General features: G+C 53.9%; 1 protein-coding gene across 1 annotated transcript; it reads left to right on the plus strand.

Annotated features, from left to right (window-relative positions):
- The first annotated feature begins 505 nt into the window (after window positions 1–505).
- On the plus strand, window positions 506–19,028 carry LOC119096473 (protein Malvolio). Its single transcript, XM_037219390.1, has 11 exons — window positions 506–633; window positions 2,769–2,894; window positions 5,308–5,534; window positions 6,000–6,138; window positions 8,651–8,806; window positions 9,796–9,999; window positions 11,749–11,913; window positions 13,199–13,291; window positions 13,980–14,110; window positions 15,194–15,404; window positions 17,883–19,028. The coding sequence occupies exons 1-11, from the start codon at window positions 562–564 to the stop codon at window positions 17,994–17,996; spliced, it is 1,638 nt and encodes a 545-aa protein (XP_037075285.1). The 5' UTR covers window positions 506–561; the 3' UTR covers window positions 17,997–19,028.
- The last annotated feature ends 5,318 nt before the right edge of the window (window positions 19,029–24,346 follow it).

The raw sequence follows: 24,346 nt of genomic DNA on the forward strand, positions 1-24,346 counted from the left end.
AGTTTGCTTGTGGCTTTATCGGGTCAGTAAACGATCACTGAGTGCATTGGGTCGGCGGTCAGTAAGAACTGGCCCCAAGCGTGGCACAGGTTTTGTAGGTCGCCTATAAGTACGACAAAACTGGGCTTGAGGCACGGAATAAAACCAGTGTCTCATTATTAAACGTCAAACATGCAAGCAAAGCACACAGCACCAAGCTTGTTTGCTGCATGTTTGTGAGACGTGGTTTGTGACATTTCCGTGGCGTTGCTCTATCCAGTTGCATCTCGCATCACCTGCGACAGCAGAGATATTCAACCCGAGGTCCTCAATGCCTCCTCTCATCTCACCGTCCCGTCACAGTCTGTAGCGTATTTTCGCCCGCCTCGCCTGTGCCGTCTGTTGTCGCAGCTGGCCCCGAGCCCGCGCTGACCCTCGCTCCTGTGACCTCGACAGGCCGAACAGCCGCCCCCAGCCGTTGCACTGGCCGCCATGACGTCGCGCGCGGGAGACTCGGCGGCCGCCGTCAGCAACGGCAGCGACCGCAGCGGCAGCGGCTCGCCGTCGTCGCTCAAGAAGCGGATGGACCTGCCGCCGGCCCCCATCGACACCTACTTCACCGACAATCGGGTGGAGGTGCCACCCGGCGACGAGGTTAGCCCGTGGCCGGGTTGGGTCGCGGCAAGGGAGATGTTACGAGATCAGGTCATAGCCGGAGCCGACTAATTCACAGTTAGATGGGAAGGAGACGGTTGAGGGATAAGGCCAGTGCACGTTAATGGAGCGATGAAGGAACGAGATCACGGTAGGGGAGCGGTGAGAGGTCAGGTCACGTCTGGGGAGCATTGACGGGCCAGGTCACGGCTGTAGGAGCGGTGGCGAGGTCAGGTCACGGGTAGGAAGCGGTAGCGCGGTGAGCTCATGACTGGAGCAGCGGTGACGAGGTCAGGTCACAGGTGGGAAGCGGTAGCGCCGTCAGCTCACGGCTTTAGGAGCGGTGACGAGGTCAGGTCACAGGTGGGAAGTGGTAGTGCCGTCAGCTCACGGCTGTAGGAGCGGTGACGAGGTCAGGTCACGGGTAGGAAGCAGTAGCGCGGTCAGCTCATAACTGGAGCAGCGGTGACGAGGTCAGGTCACGGGTGGGAAGCGGTAGCGCGGTCAGCTCACGGCTGTAGGAGCGGTGACTAGGTCAGGTCACGGGTGGGAGGCGGTGGCGCGGTCAGCTCAGGACTGGAGCAGCGGTGACGAGGTCAGGTCACGGGTGGGAAGCGGTAGTGCGGCCAGCTCACGGCTGTAGGAGCGGTGACGAAGTCAGGTCAAGGGTAGGAAGCGGTGGCGCGGTCAGCTCATGGCTGGAGCAACGGTGACGAGGTCAGGTCACGGGTGGGAAGCGGTGGCGCGGTCAGCTCACGCCTGAAGCAGCGGTGACGAGGTCAGGTCACAGGTGGGAAGCGGTGGCGCGGTCAGCTCACGGCTGTAGGAGCGGTGACGAGGTCAGGTCACGGGTGGGAGGCGGTGGCGCGGTCAGCTCACGGCTGTAGGTGCGGTGACGAGGTCAGGTCACGGGTGGGAAGCGGTAGCGCGGTCAGCTCACGGATGACTCAGAATGTCTTGAAGGCATTGAACCTGCCCGTGAGTAGTCAGTTGAATGCGACCCGCTCGGGTTGGGGTGAGGGGTGCGGACAAAAGAAGCACTAAATTCACAAGGTATGTGGGTCTGCACGTGAACACAGTTGTGTCAAATATTGAGATTCATAGGTCAGGTCACCGGCAGTCAGCTTGGTCAGCTTTGTCAGTTTGGTCATGGTCAGCTTGGTAGGTCATGGCCTTTGGTTAAAATAAGGTCGAGCAAGGTCAGACTCCAGATCGGTGTCCGAAGTGCTTCCAGACCTCCTCGTGCAAGCGTCTTTATCTTAGATACCTGCCTCAAGCACAAGGTCAACGGTGTGCCTTTCATGTCATTGACTGTATTTGACCTTTAGAAGCTCGTGTGACCAAAAACCTACGAGATTGCTTTGACTTTTTGATTGAGGTAAGCATGAATGAGTACATTAGGCGGTATGCTCCTTAAAAGAAGAGATTGTTGTGGGTCATTTAAGATCAGTGACCTCCTTTAACCTTCGAAAAGTTCAAATACGGTGCATTTTGACGTCCTTGTGATAAAAATGTGAAGCAAGCGTCAACAGCTGTTCCTTAAAACGAGTTCACCAGTGAAAAAGCAGTCTGTTTAGTCCTCGGTCTGACTTTCACGCCTGACCCAGGGCGTAATCCTAAATTTAATCGGCTAATTATCTACGAAGCTTTTTCAGAGATGTATGTCTTCTAACACTTTTTTGTCGCGTCAGATTGAACAATTTCCCAGGAATTGCTTACGCTGATAGCCATGGCTGATTTTGACTTGCATAGGTCATCGAGCTAAGAAGGTACATGCAGTTTTTGTAAACCAAGAGATCAACATGTGATTTTATGAACTGCTAGTCAACTAAGCTGCAAGTCAGATCTGCTAGTCAACTGTCTACAGCTATGCAAAGTTTGGCGTGGCTACACCGTGCTAAATGGAAAATGTTCTGAAAAACATGGGGGGAGGGGGGGAAATTGATTACTAGCGAAGCGCGTGTTTTTGCAGCAATTGCTCGCTCTTACTTCAATGTTCTATCTGTGTTTTGCTTTGCTGCCGTCCATGAAACCCTATGTGTTTTCGTTTGCGCTCGAATGTCGGCACTGCACAGATCCGCGCAGTAGCACGACCACGTGTTCGGCCCGCACTGACCCGATGCTGATGCCTGCAGGAAAAACTGTTCAGCTTCCGCAAGCTGTGGGCATTCACGGGGCCAGGCTTCCTCATGAGCATCGCCTACCTGGACCCGGGAAACATCGAGTCTGACCTGCAGTCTGGCACGGTCGCCGGCTACAGAGTGAGTCTGACCTGCAGTCTGGCACGGTTGTCGGCGACAGGGTGAGTCTGACCTGCAGTCTGGCACGGTTGTCGGCGACAGGGCGAGTCTGACCTGCAGTCTGGCACGGTTGCCGGCGACAGGGTGAGTCTGACCTGCAGTCTGGCACGGCCGCCGGCTACAGGGTGAGTCTGACTTGCAGTCCGGCGCGGTTGTCGGCCACAGGGTGAGTCTGACCTGCAGTCTGGCACGATTGTCGGCGACAGGGTGAGTCTGACCTGCAGTCTGGCACGGTTGTCGGCGACAGGGTGAGTCTGACCTGCAGTCTGGCACGATTGCCGGCGACAGGGTGAGTCTGACCTGCAGTCTGGCACGATTGCCGGCGACAGGGTGAGTCTGACCTGGCAGTCTGGAACGATTGCCGGCTACAGGGTGAGTCTGACCTGCAGTCCTGGCACGGTTGTCGGCGGCAGGGTGAGCCTGACCTGCAGTCTGGCACGGTTGTCGGCTACAGGGTGAGAACGTCTGAACGCTGTGGTGTGGAGTGTGAACCGTGTCCATAAGTGCCAGGTGAAGACATGGTATCTGTCAGGGCATGTTAAGTATTGGACGGTGCCTAAACAAACCGGCAGGTTGTCGCGCAGCCATTTAGAGCTAATGTTCTTTTTTATTAGCGCGTCGTTTCCCTAGAATTCCCAGAGAACCAGCTGGGGATTTTCGGCTGTAACAAGCATGTGCCTCAGCAAACTAGTGGGTACTGAGCAGTTTGGCGTGGCATGACGCACTTAGTGGGTTAGTTGTTCCTAATGCCCGAACTGCTGACAACGCCTGCCACTCGATATTGTGACAGCCCGTGACCTTGCGTATCCCAGCTGCTGCGGGCACTGGGCTGTATGTCGTATTATGGATGTGTAAGTCAGCTTTTGTGCGTGCCTTCTCCCATTTCAGGTCAGCTGGAAGCTGCTGTGTATTCAGCGGCTTTGGATGCAGCAATACATTCCATTCGGTGTCTAGTTCAGCTTTTCTGAACGCTGTTTGCTCCATTCATCCGCTGTGTTTTTCACTCGCTGTAAATGTTGTTTAGTATTCCATTTACTGTACATGTATTTCAGCCGTAGTGAATATCAGCCAAATTTAGTGCAGATTTCAACTGTTGTGTAGCTCACATGTGGACGTTTGATGTATATCTCAGTCGCTTTATTTATTACTGTGCACCCCGGCTGTTGCTCGTGATGCTGTGCATTTCAGCGCCGTCATACTTACTCGTACTTGGCTGATCGGTTACTCGTGTATGTTTCAGCTACCTTAGGCACAGCAGGTAGCCAATTTGCTGTATACTCCAGCTGCTGTGGGTGCTGTTTTGTATTTAAGCTTTTGCCTATCCTAGCTGTTGTCGATACTGCTGTATCTTCCAGCTTCTCTGTGCGCCATTGCTGTGCCAGACGCTATTGCCGCGTTTTCCACTGTGAGTTGTTCAGTGCATTAGCGAAGAATATTATTCACATAGATGGGACAGTAGTATTAGCCTTATTCCTCAGAGAAAAAAAAAACAGGAGAATGGAGATATACTTGGGTTGATATTTCGGCCGCATGCCCTTATCGAAACAATAGCAGAAGTAATTCACTTTTGCTATTGTTTGCACTGTTGCACAATCGAAACAATCGAACCAGGCTAATACTACCGTCTTATCTGCGTTTTCCACTGCTTCGAGTGTTGTTGTATGCCTCAGCGACTCTACTTCTCAGTATCTGTAAATGCTTCGGAGTATTTCTGCCTTTGCAGGAGCTGCTGTGCACTCGAGCTGCTGTAGACGCTGCTGTGTGTGTTACAACCCTTTTCTGTGTCACATGCTGTGATGGACGCTGCTGCGTATATCTGCTGTTGTAGTCGCTGCTGTGTGTGTGTAACCGCTGCTGTGAACGCTGCTGTGTGTGTTTTACAGCTGCTGTGGACGCTACTGTGCGTGCATGCGTGCGTGCGTGCGTGCGTGCGTGCGTGCGTGCGTGCGTGCATGCGTGGCGCGCGCGCGCGCGCGCGCGCGCGCGCGTGTGTGTGTGTGGTGTGTGTGTGTGTGTGTGTGTGTGTGTGTGTGTGTGTGTGTGTGTGTGTGTGTGTGTGTGTGTGTGTGTGTGTGTGTGTGTGTGTGTGTGTGTGTGTGTGTGTGTGTGTGTTGTGTTACAGCTGTTGTGAACGCTGCTGTGCGTGTGTTATAGCTGCTGTGGACGTTGATGTGTGTGCTTCAGCTGCTGTGAACGTTGCTGTGTGTTTTACAGCTGCTGTGAACGCCGCTGCGTGTGTATTACAGCTGCTGTGAACGCTGCTGTGTGTGTGTTACAGCTGCTGTGAACGCTGCTGTGTGTGTTTTGCAGCTGCTGTGAACGCCGCTGTGTGCGTATTGCAGCTGCTGTGAACGCTGCTGTGCGTGTGTTACAGCTGCTGTGGATGCTGCTGTCGGCCACGATCCTGGGCCTGCTGACCCAGCGTCTGGCCGCCCGGCTGGGCGTTGTCAGCGGCATGCACCTGGCCGAGGTGTGCTACCGCCAGTACCACCCGGTGCCGCGCATCTTGCTCTGGATCATGGTGGAGATCGCCATCGTCGGCTCCGACATGCAGGAGGTGATCGGCACATCCATCGCGCTCTACCTGCTCTCCGACAAAAAGTAAGCTAACCTCGGCTGGCCGCGCGAGCCCGTCGCCGGCGGCGCGGGCCCGTCGCCCGATTTACGCGCCGCGCCAGCTGTGTCGGGGCGATTGTGGAGGGGCGAGCGGGGGGAGAGCGGTGCGGCGAGCTTAAGTCACCGGCGATTCTCCGTCGGTTAGAAGCTGTTGGTTGCGGCAGGCGGATTTGCGTTATTGTTCTCTCACCTGCTTCCTATCGGTTGAGCTAATCGCGTCGGCATGTTGGTTTACTCTTTGCCCGCTATCGTGTATGACTAAGCAGAGCCCAGCTTGATATTTATCAGTGTTGGCACATTCCCGTTTATATCCCCGACCAAGATTTCTACGTATACGAATAACTGCGCAGCATGTCTTGAATAGCGTATTGCTTCTCGTGGATTGCAAAACGCATCCGTACGAATGGCGCTGATGTCAGCCGTGTAACCTGTCTGTCTTCCGCGTTTCAGAATTCCATTGTGGGGTGGAGTGTTGATAACAATCGCTGACACGTTTACATTTCTGCTGGTCGACAAGTACGGCATGAGAAAGCTCGAAGCCTTCTTCGGCTTCCTGATCACCGTGATGGCCCTCATGTTCGGCTACGAGGTAATTGGTGCCGTCAGCCTCCGGCCGTTGTTTATCAGCCCTCGGGCGGTCGCGGGCGGCCCTGGGGAGTGAGGGCGCTGAAGGCAGTGGCGCCTGCCGCAGAACTCCTGCTGTGGCTGCTCCCGAGACTGCCGGATTAGTGTCTCACTGGTCCCCGGAGGATGCACTGCGTGCCGGACTGTGGTGTGTGTGGGAGGAGGGAGGGGTGGGGGGAAACACTCACGGTCGAGGGGGTAGCAATGCAACTTTTAGTGTTTCTTTAAGCGTGCATACAAGAAATATACAAGATAGTAGCAGATACAAAAAAATGCTTGAGCATTTTCCCGAGACCCTTCCCATGCGTACATCGGTGACCGACTGTTCATATACACACCTGCGTATTGAGGCCTAGACGGCCGTTGAAGGTTACCTCGAAACAGGTGGCTAGGTGCCGAGCTGGAAGGGTTTGAATGGCCCAGGTGGCTGATTTCGTTGATGGTGTGTTTAATGCGCATTCGTGCGTTGACATCGACGCCGCGAGAAACCCTCTTAAGAATGACCACCCGCAGGCCACGAAATTGTTGCGCCTATTTCACTGCCATGCACGAGATGATGTGCCGCGTTGTTAAGGGATGCTCAGCCGAGGGTTTGGATGCTAACAATGCACTAAACCCCACGCGCTGCTTGCGTAATACCTCATGCTATGCGTTCACACACAGACGCCGATCAAGCGGTATTGCCGGTAGCTTATGTTTGTGAAATCGATCGCCTTGCTGGTAATGCTTCTGTGGATGTCGTTAACTGTGACACAAGCAGCCATGCGTCTTATATCCATCACAATAAGTGGTTGATAGCACTCTCTCGTTTGCGTTGTGCTCACTGACAGCCAGATGTGACACTTTTTGCCGCCTATCATGAGAGGAAAGTTATTATGGCTATTGTCAGTTCATCAGATGCCCCCTAAGTTTTTTTACTGTGAACAAGTGGCAACGGCGTATCGACTGCTTCGCCTTTCATCATGTACCGTGAGGTGAAATGTGGCCTCCTTGTCCCTGTTTTTTTCTGTTTTCTTCCTCCGATACGAGGTATGCATTCATGTCTTTTGTGTAGATTGTATAATCTGGTCCAAGTTGTTGCTGTAGATTATACTTGAGAGGATTCCTAGGTCATTCCTAAGTCAGATAAGCAAGGCCGCGCGTGCACCACACATGTACTTCCCCGAGATCCCTGTTCCTTTTTGACCGACGCGAACTCGGCCACCACACGTACCACACGTGTTTTTCCACAGTGTAATACCGTTCTGCCTGTTATGCCAGTCGGTTATACCGGTTGTAATACCGGTCTGCCTGTTGTACCGGTCGGTTATACCGGTTGTAATACCGGTCTGCCTGCTATACCGGTCGATTATACCGGTTGTAAACCGGTCTGCCTGTTTTACCGGTCGGTTATACCGGTTGTAATACTGGTCTGCCTGTTATACCGGTCGGTTATACCGGTTGTAATACCGGTCTGCCTGTTAATACTGGTCTGCCAGCGCCCCGTCACGGGCCTGACCCGGCGTCTCCGTCAGGGGTCCTGGGCCCCGCATTGCTTTGTTCCGCATTGTGAAATTATAACATCCAAAAAACAGGCCAGAAACACTGAAAGCACACAGCTTTATGTTTTTGTTTGTTGTGTGCCTCTGTCGTAACTGATTTTACGAGGCTTTAGTGCCGGACGCTTGGCACGCGTCCGCCTGCTCTGACACGTGCGGCGCGTGCCGCCTGCTCCATTACAGGGATGGGCTTACCAAGACGCTTTTTTTAGTTAAAGGTGTACAACGTTCGGCCGCACTCTCTTGATTCATAGGATGCTCCATCTCTTGTTGCAAGGGTTCTGCTGTTACGTGATACAAATTCTACAAGGCTTTCGCATTAGCATGAGCCCTATGAGAGGCAAGTGTGCGGTGCTCTTAGGTACTCTCAACGGCGTTTGCTTTTACGGTTCCCTTTCCCTCTCCCTGCTGCTCTATATTGGTGTTCTGACTTAGACCGAAATCAAAGCGGGAAGTGGCGATGTGCCGGTCGCTAGGAATATATATGGCCACAAAATGACACTTTCTGACGTCAATATGCTCTACCCTTCTTAGGGAACGTATTATAATATTTTTTTAGAAGGCCCACCTCTTAAGCTGGCATGGCTGCCTGATCTGATGCACGTGACTAGATCTAACTCGTGTAACTTGCGTGCTCGTCTGTGTTTTCCTCTGCGTACGGTGCGCGTCTGTCTGTGGCAGTTTGAATGCACTGGTCTGTCATTCTGCCCTCAAACGTGTGACGAGTATCCGTCAGTTCCAGTACCTTTGAAACGAGCATGTTTGCTGCGATGTTTTGTGAAGCGCACCCATTGTCTCCAGTACTTGTGATGCGTCTCCTTCTCGCTCACTATGTATTACAAAACATGTCTGTCTGCTCTAGCACACGCTTCACGCTCGCCTGGTTCAGTGCGCGTGACAACGCGTGCCTGCCTGACAACACGTGCCTGTCCGTTACAGTACGTGGTGGCGGCGCCGCCTCAGGCCGACGTGGTGCGCGGCCTGTTCGTGCCGGGCTGCGCGGGCTGCGACAGCCGCTCGCTGCTGCAGGCCGTCGGCATCATCGGCGCCGTCATCATGCCGCACAACCTGTACCTCCACTCGGCGCTAGTCAAGGTAGCTCTGTCAGGACCTGCACTTCGAACACTTACATAACCTGTACGGCCTCTCGATAGCTCTGTCAGGGAGACTGCCAGGACCTGTCGCCTGAAAGACCCGGCTCCAATCCGGGCAGCCACGTCTTCCGCCGTGTCGCGGGCAGACGTCTTCGAGTCGTTTGCTGCCGCTTGTCCACACCGTGGGTGGGCTCACGTGCGTCACAAAGGCGTGGCGCTGCGGGTCGCGGGCATCACATTGTGCTTAACTTTACACCACGGTCTTCCCGGCCGCTCGAGCCCCTGGGCTTGGCTATCGGTACAGACCACAGGTCAAGTGCTGGCTGGCGCGTGCTTGCCGGGAGTGGCTTCTTCGTAGCGATATGTTGGGCCATAAAGCCTCAAAAGGCGCCAAATCATACCTTTTGCACAATCTATGTTCAAGGCCGAATCTTCAGGGCCCTGATCTGTATGCTTGAAGTGTTTGTCTTGAGCATAGAGTGGCCGTTAGTTCCACTTACGAGATATAACCTCGCCGGGAGGCCAACATGAATGTTTGCCTTGCGATAACATGGGATATGCACTGTTGGCTAGGCATGCATCTGAGGCTGACGACACAATGAAGCTGTGCAGCTGAGATGTCCGTCTATTGTTCTGCGCCATACGGCACGTTGGTCGCCATGTTTTTTAGTCGCTATGGATTGCTGTCAGTGCCTTGTATGCTCAGTCTACTTGAACTAAAAATCATGCGATTGTCGGGTAGCTGGCCATTTTAGTATGATTTTATCTGACGTTTGCACCGTATATTTTTTGTCATTGTCATTTTTGACCGCGTCATTTTCCAGCTGTTCGTCCTACACAGATGGGCTACCTCAAATATACCTTACTGGTCCCTAATGTTTGCAATCTCGTGTAACAGAACCATCCACGATGTGTCAGCTTTCACTGGCTGAGCGACTGGTCGGGGGCCACGCAGCCGGCCTTCATTGCAACAGAGCCCGTCTGCTTCAGTCTCGCAGCGTGGATCGCACGCGCCGCTCGCGCATTCGTGAGGCCAACTACTACTTCTTCATCGAGTCGTGCGTCGCGCTGCTCGTGTCCTTCATCATCAACGTCTTCGTCGTGGCCGTGTTCGCCAAGGGCCTGTCCGGCAAGACCAACAGTGATGTCAACCAGACCTGCGAGTCTGCTGGAAATGCCGTCAGCTCGCTCTACCCCGGGCCTCTTTCCGGTGAGCCTTTGCGCACCGGAAGCGCGTCGTATTTTGTGAGCATGTGGACACTGACAGCGCGCCGGTTTAGGTGACGATTTAGGCGGTGAGCAGAGCCGTATGCAAGATTTTGCAATAATGCTCCATTAAAAATAGGTTCTAGCGCGTTGCATGGACGCAAAAGTTTTGGGATAGCGTGTGAGACCCTGGGATATTTTAAATCTACTTGTTTTTACTGGCGTACCCTGATAGTTTAGTTCCCGACATGTCTTCTAATGCATATTCTTACATAAAAGGATGTAATAAAGGGACCGGGAAACTTGCCCCGGTGCCCCCTCCCCTCCCCCGCCTTGAATACGCCGCTGCTTTCGGGCCCCAAGGGGGCCGCGTCGTTTCAATGTGCCGTGCTGTCGTGAATCCCCAGTATGCAAGTAGCCCGGCTCGTCGCCTCAGTGCGGCCATTCTCATGGCTCGAAAGTGTTTTATTATTGCTGTTAGAAGATAAACTTTTTCCGACGACATTCAGAGAGCTTGCGCAATTTTGTGCATGTGCGAACTGTAGCCAGTCTCGCTTCTTTGAACAAAAAACGACATTCGAAATAATAGGTTATCCGCTGAGTTCCTTCTTGGGTGTTTTTGTGCCACCATCAGTCAGCGTGAACACATTATGGAGTTACCTTTGAAGGAGGTAGAAAGTCCGTTGCTAAGGACACACCCATTTCAACACGATATCGATGTGTGTAAAATGCAGTAGGGTCTAATGTGCACTATCATGAAGCGACTAGGCAGCCTCTACGCGATTGGAGTCCGTAGGCCGCTTTACGATAGTCCATCATTGTGATTTGGAAATAGCCGTCATTTTAGGTCAACAGTTCCTCGTAACTTAACAAGTCCGGCGTAAAAGAAGTCCCACTCTAATTTTGAATTTCTTGAAGGTTCTTTTTGAACTTCCACTTTTGAAATGGCGCGTTACAGCGGCAAAACCGCCCCCCGCCCCCCAATATCGGAAAACCAGCATGTACCCTGTCCGGCTGCTGGGAAGGAAGCGAGGTAAATGTCTCGTTTCTCCCCCCCCCCCCTCCCCCAACGTTTTTAGTGGCCACGCCGTCCCCATGCACTGCAGGCTATCCCAAATACATTCCATGCGAGTGTGTCGTCCTTCGGCGCAATTCGCTTTTAAGCATTCAGTGGCGTAGGGTCTTCGTTCGAGTTTGCCGTTCCCATCAGAGATGACTCACTTGATGACACAGATGACTCACTGTAATCGCGTAGCAGCGGCAGTGTTTCGTCTATCTGGATTGCCTGGATATCTCAGGTCTGGTGGTCCCATTAGGTCCCGGTCCCTTCGGTGCAAGGTCACGATAAACTTCACCGCTTCAAGTGTGTCACATCCAACAGCCACGTGCTTTGTGCCTGTGGTCCATAAATACATGCTTGATGCCACATTAATCTAGTGATACCCAGCACCTCAGTGTGAACGTTTACGTGCTGTGTGAATGTGACCCGCTACTCCACAGTTTTCTTCTGCGTATTGAGGATGCCTTGTCATGGTTAGAAAATCCGGTACGACCCCCGTGGAGCCCTTCGGTGACGACTCCAGATGATGGTAATAATGCGCGGCAATGTTTCCCCTGCTTGGGGAATGGCAGTTCGCGCCGTGCCGGTTGTGTTTCACAGACTCCGTCGCACCGGTCCTGCCCTGCCCGCGGGAGAGTGCGGGAGGCCAGGCCATGCCCTAACCCACGCGCCCGTCGCCACAGAACGACACGAACTTGGTGGAGGCCGACCTATTCAAGGGCGGCGTCTTCCTCGGCTGCCAGTTCGGCGCCGTGTGCCTCTATATCTGGGCCATCGGTATCCTGGCCGCCGGCCAGAGCAGCACCATGACCGGCACCTACTCCGGACAGTTCGTCATGGAGGTCAGCAGTGGTCAGACTCCGGACAGTCCGTGTTGGATAAACACAGGATGCGTAGATGCGTAGTCCGCTATCTTCACCCAACTTTGGGCTGCTCTCGTGATCATTAAGGGGGACGCGATACAGGCAGCTCTCTGAAGTCGTTTGCGGAGATATCGCCGTAGACATATACAGGGGCCGTGGCACCAGTAAGGCAGTTGGGATGTTCGCAGCGGTTCCACTGCAGACGGTTCGTAATGAAGATGATGAGGTTGTATTTCAGACAGTTGTGTTGAGCTCAGTACGTAGTGGGGGTGCACCGGGGATTTACTAAGACAGGCCGCCATGGAAGTATAAACGCAAGGGGCGCATCGCATGAACGACATTTTGGCGTGGATTTATGTGTTGCGCGCAGTATAGACGTGCGCCATGTACATGCATAATGTTCGTATTATAGATAATTGTTATGGAGGTACGTTTGGGTCGCATTACGATCATGGCACCATGCATCTATGCCAGGTCTATTACAGACGCCTTTCACAGAGTTACGCGGTGATCTTGTTGCGCAGTGTTCCGTCAAAGCGGTTGGAATGTAAAGCAAACATGAGACACAACCAAAAAGCCGAACACCATGTCTTTCCATAGGTGTATTTTCTTTTAAAATCTGTCGAGCTTTTTATCGAACTTTCCCGTCTTGCCACAACTTCTCAAGTGCTTTACTTGTCACGGTTTGCTACGAAGATGACGCTGATTTCATTGCAGTGTCCCAGAGTCCCATTTCACAACGCTTAGTGGCTAAAATATCAGGTAAATTCACACTCTCTCGGCCTTCTCGCATAATGCTCTAATTGGTCGGCTACCATGCGCATATTCGGCTGTGAATGTTCTGCCGGCATCATGCCCCTGGGCGGGCCCAGAGCGCGGCGAGGACGGCGCCGGTGGGAGACCGCTGGCCGCCGCTGTGTCGGCGTCATGTGCTGGACAACGGCGTAATCTGCGCGGCGCCCCCCCCCCCCCCCCTCCCCCCACTTGCCCCTCCCCGGCGCGCCGACAGAGGCAGGCACCTGCTGGCACGGGCGCTCGCCGTTCACCGCGGGCACGTGGCGTCCGGCCGGTCATGCTTGCTCAGCACGTTCACAATGGAAGGGTGACTGAGCAGCTGTCACGTGACGACCGCCTGCGCAGGCTGATGGGGAGGGCGTGATGTCGAGTGGTAGGTGGTATTCGACTTACGTGTGGAGAATAAACAGATCGTAGTGCATGGATTCCTTTAGAAGTCGCTGGAGGTGACTCCGGGCTTGCCTGGCAGGGCTTCCTGAACCTGACGTGGCCGAAGTGGAAGCGAGTCCTGGTCACCCGTACCATCGCCATTCTTCCAACATTTTTCATAGCTGTCTACAAGGTACGAAAAACCAAGCTTTCCAGAGGCGTAAGAATGGTGTTTTGCTTTCGCTAAACCCGGCGCTCCACTCGATGCTGTCGTACGCGTGCGTTGCATAATAACACTAAGACTTTGCTGAGCAATGGATGGCAAATTGTCGCCACATAGTGGCTAGATATTGATTTTGTGTGTAGTGTTGTCTTTTCTATGTATTCGTATTGAGCGCGCACAGAATAAGCAACGAGCGCCAATCGAAATCTTTGGATGAGCCTTTGGTGCCACCAAATGAATGTGGCAATGTGGCCCAATGTTTTTAACCTTTTCAAACAGTGTTATGCAGCTTTCTAACTAATGCACAGCTATAAACAAACCCCTGAATAATCGTATGTATGCAAGCATTGTCGCTGATTGGTCTTATTTTCTCCTGTTTGGAGGATATCACTGACGTAATAAACTATTATGGTGAAAATTGTTGGCCTTCAGCATACCAGGAGACACCAGCGAAACGCCAGCACCAAGCAATCAAAAGAATCTATCATGAGAGTGCTCGATGCTTCAAGACAGTCCAAATGGCAAGACAAGCCAGTCACTGCCTTGAAACGTTGAATATTGCCCTAATATACTTAAGTGACTGCAAGTTGTCGTTCACCTAGTACCTATTGGCATGTTGGAGGTCCCTTATTTTCACCATGTGTCGTCGCTCCGACAGGACATCACGGACCTGACGGGCATGAACGACCTGCTGAACGCGCTGATGAGCCTGCAGCTGCCGTTCGCCCTGCTGCCCACGCTGACCTTCACCAGCTCGGAGCAGGTCATGGGGGAGTTCCGGAACGGCCCGTGAGTTGGAGCGCCACCCAACGCGGGAACGCGGATGGGTCTGGGCGTCCCCACCTGCAGACTTGCATCGTGATCCTGCGGAATGTTTGCCGATGCGACGTACGTACCGATGATTTAAAACTGGTGTGCGTTTTTATTTCCACACTGTATTGCTGTCTCCAAAGGAGTGCCAGTGCTGAAATTACCATGAGCATAGCTCGGTGCATGCGAAGTGATGGCGAGTGAGAGTCCAGTGATTAACATCCGTCGGCCACGCGGTGTCATCTGATTCGTGTCGTCTGTTTCGCGCTGTCTGGACCATGAATGCTCGCCGATCACCGCTCCCCAGCTCAGCACCACGCCGCTGTCATGAGCATTTCAGGTGCGCGCTAGGCTTTCCATTTCATTTTTGCTGCTAGTGGGCAATCCGCGCGGCTAGGCTACGGTGCTGGGGCAGGGCACGCGCCATACGTGTAGCTAGACAATCTAACGGCAAACATCAGGATGCGTCGGCAAATATTCTAGGTTCCTCCGCATTCCTGCTCGCCAGCGTATGATATCGGGATTTACCTATGAAATTGCATGTCGCGGCCAATTCCCATGGTCTTACCGTCCAACGTGTGGCCTGCCCTTGTGGTTTGTGTGGATTTACCTGTGAAACTGCTTGTCACCTACCAATTCTCATTGTTTTATCGTTCACATCGTGGCTTGTCCACATTACGCGGTATTATCCATTGATAACGTTGAAGTAGCTTTTCTGAACTTGTTTTTCGCTTTTTTGCGGCATTTCACTTGTTAAGTTAATCCCGAGCCAACACTTCGCCATGACTGTAAAAAGCGACACGTGTGGTCTTCGCTTGCCTGTGTCCATGGCAGCCGGCCTTCTTTGTTACTGCTGCGTATTTGCTCAGTGAAACTGAAGCATTCCACGCTCTTCGCTTATAGATAAGTATACCAGCAGCAGTGGGGCCGCTCTTCGCCGTGCCAGGCTCGGTCCACGAGACTCGAAGCTGCGCGTTTGCCGCTGAACGGCGGCGCTGACGACGCCCACGCACTGACAGGAGGCGTCCCTCGCCTGCCCTGACCCGCGTGCCACGCCGACAGGGTCATGAAGGTGCTGGCTAGCATCCTGTCGGTGGTGGTGGTCGGCATCAACGTCTACTTCGTGGTCGACTACGTGAAGAGCACGCTGCCGGCCGTGTGGTGGGTGGACCTGCTGCTGGCGCTATACGGCTTGTTCTACATCGGCTTCATCGGCTACCTCACGGCGCTGCTGTACGGCGTGTTTGGCGGCCCGGGCTTCGACCGCATCAGGGTGAGCAGGTGGACAAAGCGGCGCCGTCTTCAGGTAGCTGGCGAGACCCGACTGATGGGGAGACCGGTCTTCAGAGGGGCTCGTGGCAGGGCGCCCAATGCCAGCTAACCCGTCAAGGAGTTTTACCTGGTACACCAGCTAAACCTCCTTTACCACCAGCTAAAACTCCGACAGCCATCCGCTAATCGTATGAGATTAGCGGATGGCTGCATGTTGTCAATATTTCAACGAATCGAACCTGCATGTGTTTCTCATATCTCTTTCTCACGAAATTCAATTCTCACTGCACCAGGTGTCCATTTGTGTGTTTCGTTGAACCTGTTTTACGACCGCTTCTCGAAATCATTCGTAACCACAGTGTTGGGTCCGTCTGCAATTATTTTACGATCTCTACGATGTTCTATTACCTGTATCATGTTGGTTTTTGGAGGGGTTTTTAATGGCATGGGATGACGTAGTTACCGGGGAAACAATTTTGATACCCGTTAACTTGTTTTTAGTCTAATGACAATAAAACCTCATTATTCCTGCTGGTGTGCATTCCATTGTATCCTGCTTATTGTACTCTGGAGCTATGCGTTTGGCCCGTTCCCTGCTTTCACCGCTTTTCATGTCACCATGCAGCGAGTAGTACGCTTTTCAGTGGGGCGTAGCAGTCGCTTTGTCGTTTTGGTACGTTTAGTAATCGGAGACAGGTTTCCGTGGCTACGTGAGTGTACACCAGACAAGCTCTGTGGGGCCTAGCGGACAGCTGATGGGATTATGGACCGTGCCGTGTCGGTGAATGTACTCCCAGTGTCCCGTCACGAGGCTGGTCTCACGAGGCTGGTCTTCTGAGAATATGTCCCGTGGCACTGTCCCATGCCACGCAGCTGGCAGGCAGTCTGTGTTGTACGCGATGACAGCGTGTAGCCAGTGCAGAGATCACGGGCGTCATCATCGCAGATCGCCTATGACCTGATCTGACTCAGGTGGCGCCTACTTCGCCCTTGATCAACATAGCCTGACCTGGCTCAGGTAGCTTCGACCTCGCCCTCAATCACTACTCGAGCCGTCCTGAGAGGCTGCGGCACTCGGAGCGCGTGCCGACCTCGGCGAGCGACTCACGACGACTTTATCATGACTGCACTCCTACGAGCCTGTTAGCACATTTCCTGTATTTGGTCAGGAATCCAGTAGAAGTCCAGGTATCCAGTGACCCGTCCTCTAATTTAGTTAGTCTTTGGGCTGTTGATCGGAACGTAAGAGCATTATAATAAATGATGAGAAAATTCGCTTTGAAACCCTGAGGACCACCTGGAAAAGCTACTAAACTTGTACAAATGTAGTGGCAGCCTCAATCGGCACATAACCAATATCTGATCCCCAGGACACTCACGTGAAATAACCTGGCACTTATTTAAAAACATACAAGTGCTGGCGGAATTGGCACTGAATGCATCTGCAGCACATATCTAAACTTATTAAGTATTTTACCGTCCTGATTGTAAGTTCCCATAGCGGTGTGTTTCAAGTGGGATTAGATGCATTATCTACCGTACAATTACCACTACGTTTATCCACTGTCACTTCTTGATTCGGCCAATGTGCTTTATATGCAAATTCGTCGTGCAAAAGAAGCATAGTTTAAACGTCAGGGTGAGTTAAGGGACGACCACCGCACTGGGCCCCCGCCGTTTAAGAAATCGCGGTTGCACGCCTGGTGGTCAACGCACGTTGTCAGCTTCTAATAATCGACGACAAGGACCGCGCCAAATGCGATCATCGTAACCCTGTCAGTGTTGTTTCGACTCGTACTGTCCTTTGTGACTCGGCTCGTGGACGCGTGAGTACCTCGAGCCCGCCAGTGACTGGGCTGTGCCTGTCGTGCTCGCTTGTAACAGGCTGTGAGCAGGGGCTGGCTCGGGTACGAAGAGATTGCCAGCAGCTAGAGCTGACGGCCCGTAGCGGACGCCGTGGCTAGCGCTGCGTGAGTGCTCCACGTCGCCTGCATTGCTGCTGATTTCGCAACTGGGGCTCGGGCGCGGGTACTGCACGATACCGCCTGCTCGCTGCCGCTGCTGCGGTGACTGTCCGATGGCGTGGGTGCTTCGCGGTTTGGGCTTAACTGGCTGGCGTTGTTTCGCGGTTTTGGCCGCTTCGGTTGTGGTGATGCGTGTTTAACCGGCATGCATAATGATGGGAGAGCATGGCAGCGATTCAAATTATGTGCGCGTCTGTGACCGTGGATGATATGAGTGCGCGTGTTTTGACGTGCAGGGCGCAAGGAGTGTTCGCCGCCGCTAGTGCAGGTGTCCCGTCAGTGTTAAGTGCGCCGACCTGTTGCTAGCGCGCACGGCTCTTTGCATGGGCAGCCTTCACCCGCCCTCGTTGCTACAGATAGTTTCCAGTCCCCACTCGTAGCCTCGGAGATTATCACGTCCCGCGGCTCGAGGCACACTCCCCGTTCCCCAACAAAACGCTCGTCCTCTCTCGCAGACACTGGTCGTGTATAACGACTCGTCCAAACGACACGACTGGGACGACCCAGAGGTAGATGAGCCGGCGGCGGCGAGCGCGCCCGGAGCCAGCAGCTGGCCTGACGCGCAGTAGCCGACAACCGCGCCCGCTGGCTGCCGACGTGGCCGGCGTCGGTACCGAGACGGGGCCGAGCCGGTCGGCAGGGGCCCGGCAGACCCGGCACGTCCGGTCGTTAGACCTCCGCCGACCGCCGGGGCCGGCCGCCGTCGCCGCGGCCGCCGGCGCCCCGACGCTCGGCGTTCCCAGCTAGTCCTCGTCAACAGATCTGCAGCAGTGAGCGCCGCCAGAAGCGGCCGGCTCGTGCAATTGTGACGGCGCGGGCGGCGTCGGTGAGGGCGCCGGCGCCGCCCCGCCCACCGAGAGACGGCTGTGACGGCCGGCCGCGTCCGGACTGGGCGGTCGGCCGACTTCGCACCGGGGCGGGTCTCGACACCCCCTTATTCCGCGTGAAGCATGTCTGCGCTGGCGCAGTGCGCAGAACGCATGGACGCTCTCGCGGCATGCTGTCACATTCAGCCGTGGTAAGCGAAGGCGAAATTGCTGGCCCAATGCGATCGGCTGCTGTCTTTGCTCCCTGAGGTGAGCGTGATCAGCGTGGCTGTGTGGATGTCCATGGCAGCTCGGTCACCTCCGCGCTCGTGATCTGACCGTCGTGTCTGATAAATTGGTGCCTTGGGGATCAACGTATGACAGAGTGTTACAATGAAGTGTTGTACGTCACGTCAAGCTCCCATTGTAATGTTGGTTTTGATAAGGACGTGCTTACTGTTTTAGTCGCATTTACGTGACTCTGGGGAAGAAATACAACTGGTGCAGACAGATTATATAACATGTGATAGATGCGTGTGCATAGTTGGTCCGAATACGCAATCAGTTACTTTCGACATCCCATTTAAGACTTGAAAATAATATTGCCCCGCGGGCCAAGGTTTTGTTGTGTTTCTCAAACCGTACAGGTGCAGGAAATGTGCTGGTTAAGGCTCAAGGTTTTATGTGCGTTTACGTTACTCTGGGGAGAAATACATCTGGTGCCGATTGATTGTATAACATGTGATAGACGTGTACGTGTCTTTGGTCCGAATACACAATCAGTTACTTTGCGCATACCATGTAAAATTTGAATGCAATGCAGCCCTGCGGGTCTTAAACCGCACAGGTTCGGCAGGCGTCCCGGCTGAGGCTCGATGGCAGTGACCTCCTTTCACCTGAGGGAGCAATAAACCAGCGACTGGAATGTTTTGACTCGAGTCGCAAATCAGCGCTTGTGACCATCTGTCGGTTTGACGCTCACGGTGCTGTACTGGAGCAGGCAGGGGTGGTAGCTCCACACTCGTAAGCCCTCGCCACTTTACAACTCATTAGCTCATGAGCTACCCGTCTGGACTGAATGTCCATTGGCTCACTCCAAGGTAAATGTCATGCGGCGTGCTTATGAGATCGACCAGTCAATAGCACCGCATCCCTCATGTTTGAACGACAATGTGTACAACAGGCGATCGCAAGCGAACTATCCATTTCGTAAAATTTCAACACATGCAGATGAACGGTCTACGGGTTTGAGCCTCAGGCATTTTGGAAGGTCGCACGGCAAAGATGTCTTTGGTGGCGTATTACTCAGTGCATACACGTGTTAAATGCATGAAATGTCGGCTTTTAAACTGGTACTCGTCGGAGAACACGGTCTAGCTTCGACGTAAACTTTTACGACGTAAATTTCCACTAAGCGACTTGGTGACCCAACGCTACGTGACACAAAATGAATCCAATCCAAGATCCATCGAAGCGACAACTTTGACCATCAAAATTTCTCATCGCATCCCTTAAATATGGTGAAGAAATAACCTTGAGCTCCAACAGAACTGGCCTGTTTGTTGTCAATGGAAAGACGTGGGTAAGTAGATCGCAGTGACGATCAGAGGAACTCTTGTAAGCACGGCTGACGGTTGACGGTAAGCACAGTTGATGGTCCTTTTGGGTGGGCCACTGGGCCATGCAATGTTTAATTTGGCAATCAAGCATTTAACGTCACCATCAACATGTAAGAGCCCAGATACATTCAAGACCATAAATGTGTTTGGTATAGAAGGTGCAGGGGTTGTGCGGAATAAGGCAAGGAGCGCGGCCGAAAGGGGGGCGGGCACCCCCGATCCTAGGGTATGCGCGGGCACCCAGTGCACCCGTCTTGCTGCGGACCTGATGGATGACATCACCAGATGTGCTTAAAGTATTGCAGCCAGGCGCTGGAGATTGAACAGAATTTTTGTGGTCACTGTGTGGCTGCTTGATCAATGCAGATGGAATTCACCGAGTGCTGGGGCTGATGGGCTCAGCATTGAGCACCACGGCTCCCCTCCTTTGCACCAAGCAGTCCAGTTTTCACTGCTGACTCGCTAGAAAACCGCCTTTATCAACTTCTGAACAATTTTGTATTTTTTAACCCATGAGCCATGACATATGACGTTCATGACTCACACGCCGAACACTTGATTGTCTACGGTATCAATTATGACTCGTCATTGCGTGCAATTTGTATATTGATCTGAGTACGTACAGCCGTTATTTCAGCGCGTCAGCAGCAACTTAATTATCATTTTGGACGTTGATGACCCGTGAGTCAAAACGCTCACGAGCCACATGTTCCATGCCTGTTTTGCTTCAACATATTAATTAGTCGCGTGTAGTAGAATGCGCTTTATGTCAGTTGAATTTACGTGCATTATTATTGCTTGAACAGCTGATAATAATAAAGTACACGCAGTGATCACTGGGTAACGACACACGAACTCTGCGCATTTCTTGTTCACTTGGCTGCGGTAAACGGGGTGATCTTTGTAAATGGACTCATCGTAAACTGGTGTACTATCAAACGTGGTCAGGGTTAGTAAAGGTGGATTTTCAGCGTCTCAGCAGCCAGAAATGGTCAGTGTTGTTTTGTGTCGAGCCCTGGTACACAATGGTCATAATCTACATATCCCATACTTGTTTGCTTCCGGTAAGTTGACTCTCCGCGTTGGATGGTCAGCTTCCTGTTGGAATTAGACTCTAAGAAGTTTGTATCTGGTGTGCCAGCACCCAAAAGCATGAATTTTCAGAGAGAGAGGAGAGAGAGAGAGAGAGAGAGAGAGAGAGAGAGAGAGAGAGAGAGAGAGAGAGAGAGAGAGAGAGAGAGAGAGAGAGAGAGAGAGAGAGAGAGAGAGAGAGAGAGAGAGAGAGAGATACATATATATATATATATATATATATATATATATATATATATACATATATATATATATATACATATATGTGTGTTGATATTTCGTCAACATGCCTTTAGGGAAACAAATAGCAGAAGTAAATGCCAGGAATAAGACTCGCGCAACTGGCTCACACAATCCTGGCTAGCTTCCCTCCAATAAACGACCACAGTGCGTTCATTGGTGTACTTTGCATTGTCATATGTGTAAGCAAAATTGCTGGCGTTTCAACAGCCCAGGGACAACAATTTTGAACTTCATTGACCCCTGGGGCACGTGCGTAAGATCTGCATTCAAGATGCTTGTTTGCTTTCTGTAACTGGAATACGAAACATCATGTTCTTTTCAGAGCTTGTGGCACGAAAAACGGTTTTGAAAGTGTTTTTGAAGAAAAAAATTGCAGGAGTACGTCGGCAGTTGCCTGAAGGAGGACACCCGATCCCCTCTCGCTATCACCAATGAATCCCCTTCAAAATAGGCAGTGCAGGGAGGGTTATAATCAGAGTCGCTTTAGGTACGGAAGTGTGTGTGTGTTGTGTGTGTGTGTGTGTGTGTGTGTGTGTGTGTGTATGTGCGCGCGCACGCGCGCGCGCGCGAGTACCGAGTATAGCGCGCGAGTAGTAGTATCTAGACCGAACGGTAGATGGCAGAGCGTCTCGCGGAGGACGGAAATACAGTCTAGTTCCGACGGCCTTGGTTCCGACCGCCGACTCGTGTACACCCTCCCGGAGACAGACTCGAATATGGCACAGCCGACAGGATCAGTGGGAATCGATCCCGCCTCCGTTCCCCTGCCGGACGACATGGACGACCCTGTGACTAGTGCCGTGCCCCGGCGAACGCGACTCGTGCCAGACTCGATGACAAAAGACGCCAAACCGGAACGATTGGATCTGACCAGTGACCGCGAGCGACGTACAGCAGATGGCGACAGAGATGGGATGACCACGCGATGTTGTCGGACTTGAGTAGCAGGCCGCCAGCCCTGCAGCTGGCGATTCTCCGGTCGTGCCTCTCGGACGAGATCCTGATTGTCTCGGCCAGCTTCGACATCCCTGCTTCCCAGCGATCGGACCTCTCCGTCGTCCTCTCGCACCTGGACGGCTACGCTAGCGGCCAGGTCATTGAGGTCATTCAGAGGCGCACATTTAATATGTGCACCCAGCAGGGGGACGAGTCATTTAATGGCCTCTTCACCCGCCTCCGTGACCTCAGCCGTGAGTGCGGATTTTGCGATGTCTGTCGTGACAGCCTGATCAGGGACCGTATAGTCGTGGGCCTGCGCGACCCGGCGACTGTGCCGTCCCACTCCTGTCATTGCAGCAGGCGATCCAGATCTGCCGCTCCGAGGAGGCTGCGGCGCGTGACGTCACGGAGATCATAGGCGGCGAGGCCGACGCCGTGTCAGCGTGCCGCACCTCGCCCGGTCGACCGGCGCGCCGGCCGCCCTTCGGACCCCAAGACTCCGCACGGTGTCAACTTCCAATCGCAGAGCCCCACCCCTCCCCGCCGAGCGTCGGGTGGGGGCGCCCCCGAGCGAGAAATGGACTCCGCGCGCCCGGTCTGCAGAAACTGCGGCACCCGTCATGCACGATCTGACTGCTGCGTGGCTGCGGGTCGGGCGTGCTACAACTGGGGCAGAACGGGTCACATCTCCAGGATGTGCCGCAGCGCGCGCCAGTCACATGAGACATCTGCCTCTGCGGTTACGCTCGCGACCGCATCAACGGGATCCGCACCGACTGTCAGCGTGTTCGTGTCAGGTCGTAAGACGGCCAGGATGACGGCGCCTCCGGACACCGGAGACGACGTGTCAGTCGCTGGGTTAGACTTTGCCGAACTCATTGACGAGATGAACGATAATCTTCAGCCGCCGTCGACCCATCACCGCGCTGCGGACGGACACGTGACGCGCTCGCGCGGGAGTCTGCCCGTCCGAATCATCCTGGATGACGTAACGGTGTCTGACACGGTGCATATCATCCCAGGAGTACCACGACTCCTCTCGTGACGCGCTACCGTCCGTCTTCATATTGTACCGGCCGTTTACCCACGGCAGATAAATGCAGTCAGGCGGGGTGCCGGACCGCCCGGCGCTGCCGCTTGTCAGCCGCCGCCGCCCAACCCAGCTGCGGCTGAGACGCGCGCGCCGCGCCGCAGCCAGCCCTCCCGTGCCGAAACCGGAGACGAGACGGGACACCGCGAGCGCCCGGCAGGGGGAGGGACCGTCGGACGGCCGACCTCCGACGACGGAGACGGCGGAGACGGGCCGGCCCGCCCGTCCTCAGCGGACCACACCGCCCGATCGGGGCCGCCCTTTACAGGCCCCTGGGCAGCACGCAGCGCCCCCAAGCGCCTCAGAGCTGCCTCACGGTCACATCTCTTCCGACGTAACCGAGAATGCAGCGATACTCCACGAGTTTTCCGATGTGTTGGACGGCAAGGTACGAACCATACCGGGAGAAGAATACCAAATCCGTCTGCGAGAAGACGCCACCCCCTTCACCGTGCGCTCGCCACGCAGGGTGCCGATAGCTCTGAGAGAGCCCCTGCGCCACGAGCTCGAAAAACTCGAGCGTGACGGCATCATCGAGCTCATCACGGAGCCAACTGAGTGGTGCGCGCCCATCGTAGTGGCCCCTTAGAAGGACGGCATGGGCATTCGGCTGTGCGTAGACCTTTCAAAGCTGAATAGGTCCGTGAGGCAGGAGCTAACACGCCCGCTGAGTGTGTCGCATCTATCACAGCGTCGGACGCTAAATGGTTTAGCGTGTTCGACGCCACCAAAGGATACCACCAGTGCCCTCTGGACGAAGACAGCCGAAACCTGACGACGTTCATTACACCATTCGGGCGCTACCGCTATCTGCACGTCCCCTATAGCGTCTCGTCAATTAGCGAGCATCACAATCGGCGCATGGACAAGTGCTTCGGGGACGTGAACGGCATCCAACGTGTCGTGGACGACGTCATCATCTGCAGCAAGACGCAAGAAGAACACTTCGCCCGAGTCCGGAAGTTTTTGACGAGGTGCCGTGTCCGCGGGGTCTCCCTGAACCCCTCCAAGACGCAGCACATGAACACCAGCGTCAAATTCGCCGGCTTCATCGTGTCCCGAGACGGCTACGTGCCCGACCCGGCCCTGACGAACGCCATAGCGGCGGTCCCGGCACCAAAATTGCTCAC

This window comes from Pollicipes pollicipes, unplaced genomic scaffold (assembly GCF_011947565.3).
Source record: "Pollicipes pollicipes isolate AB1234 unplaced genomic scaffold, Ppol_2.1 Scaffold_4295;HRSCAF=5057_pilon_pilon_pilon, whole genome shotgun sequence".
Taxonomy (NCBI): domain Eukaryota; kingdom Metazoa; phylum Arthropoda; class Thecostraca; order Pollicipedomorpha; family Pollicipedidae; genus Pollicipes; species Pollicipes pollicipes.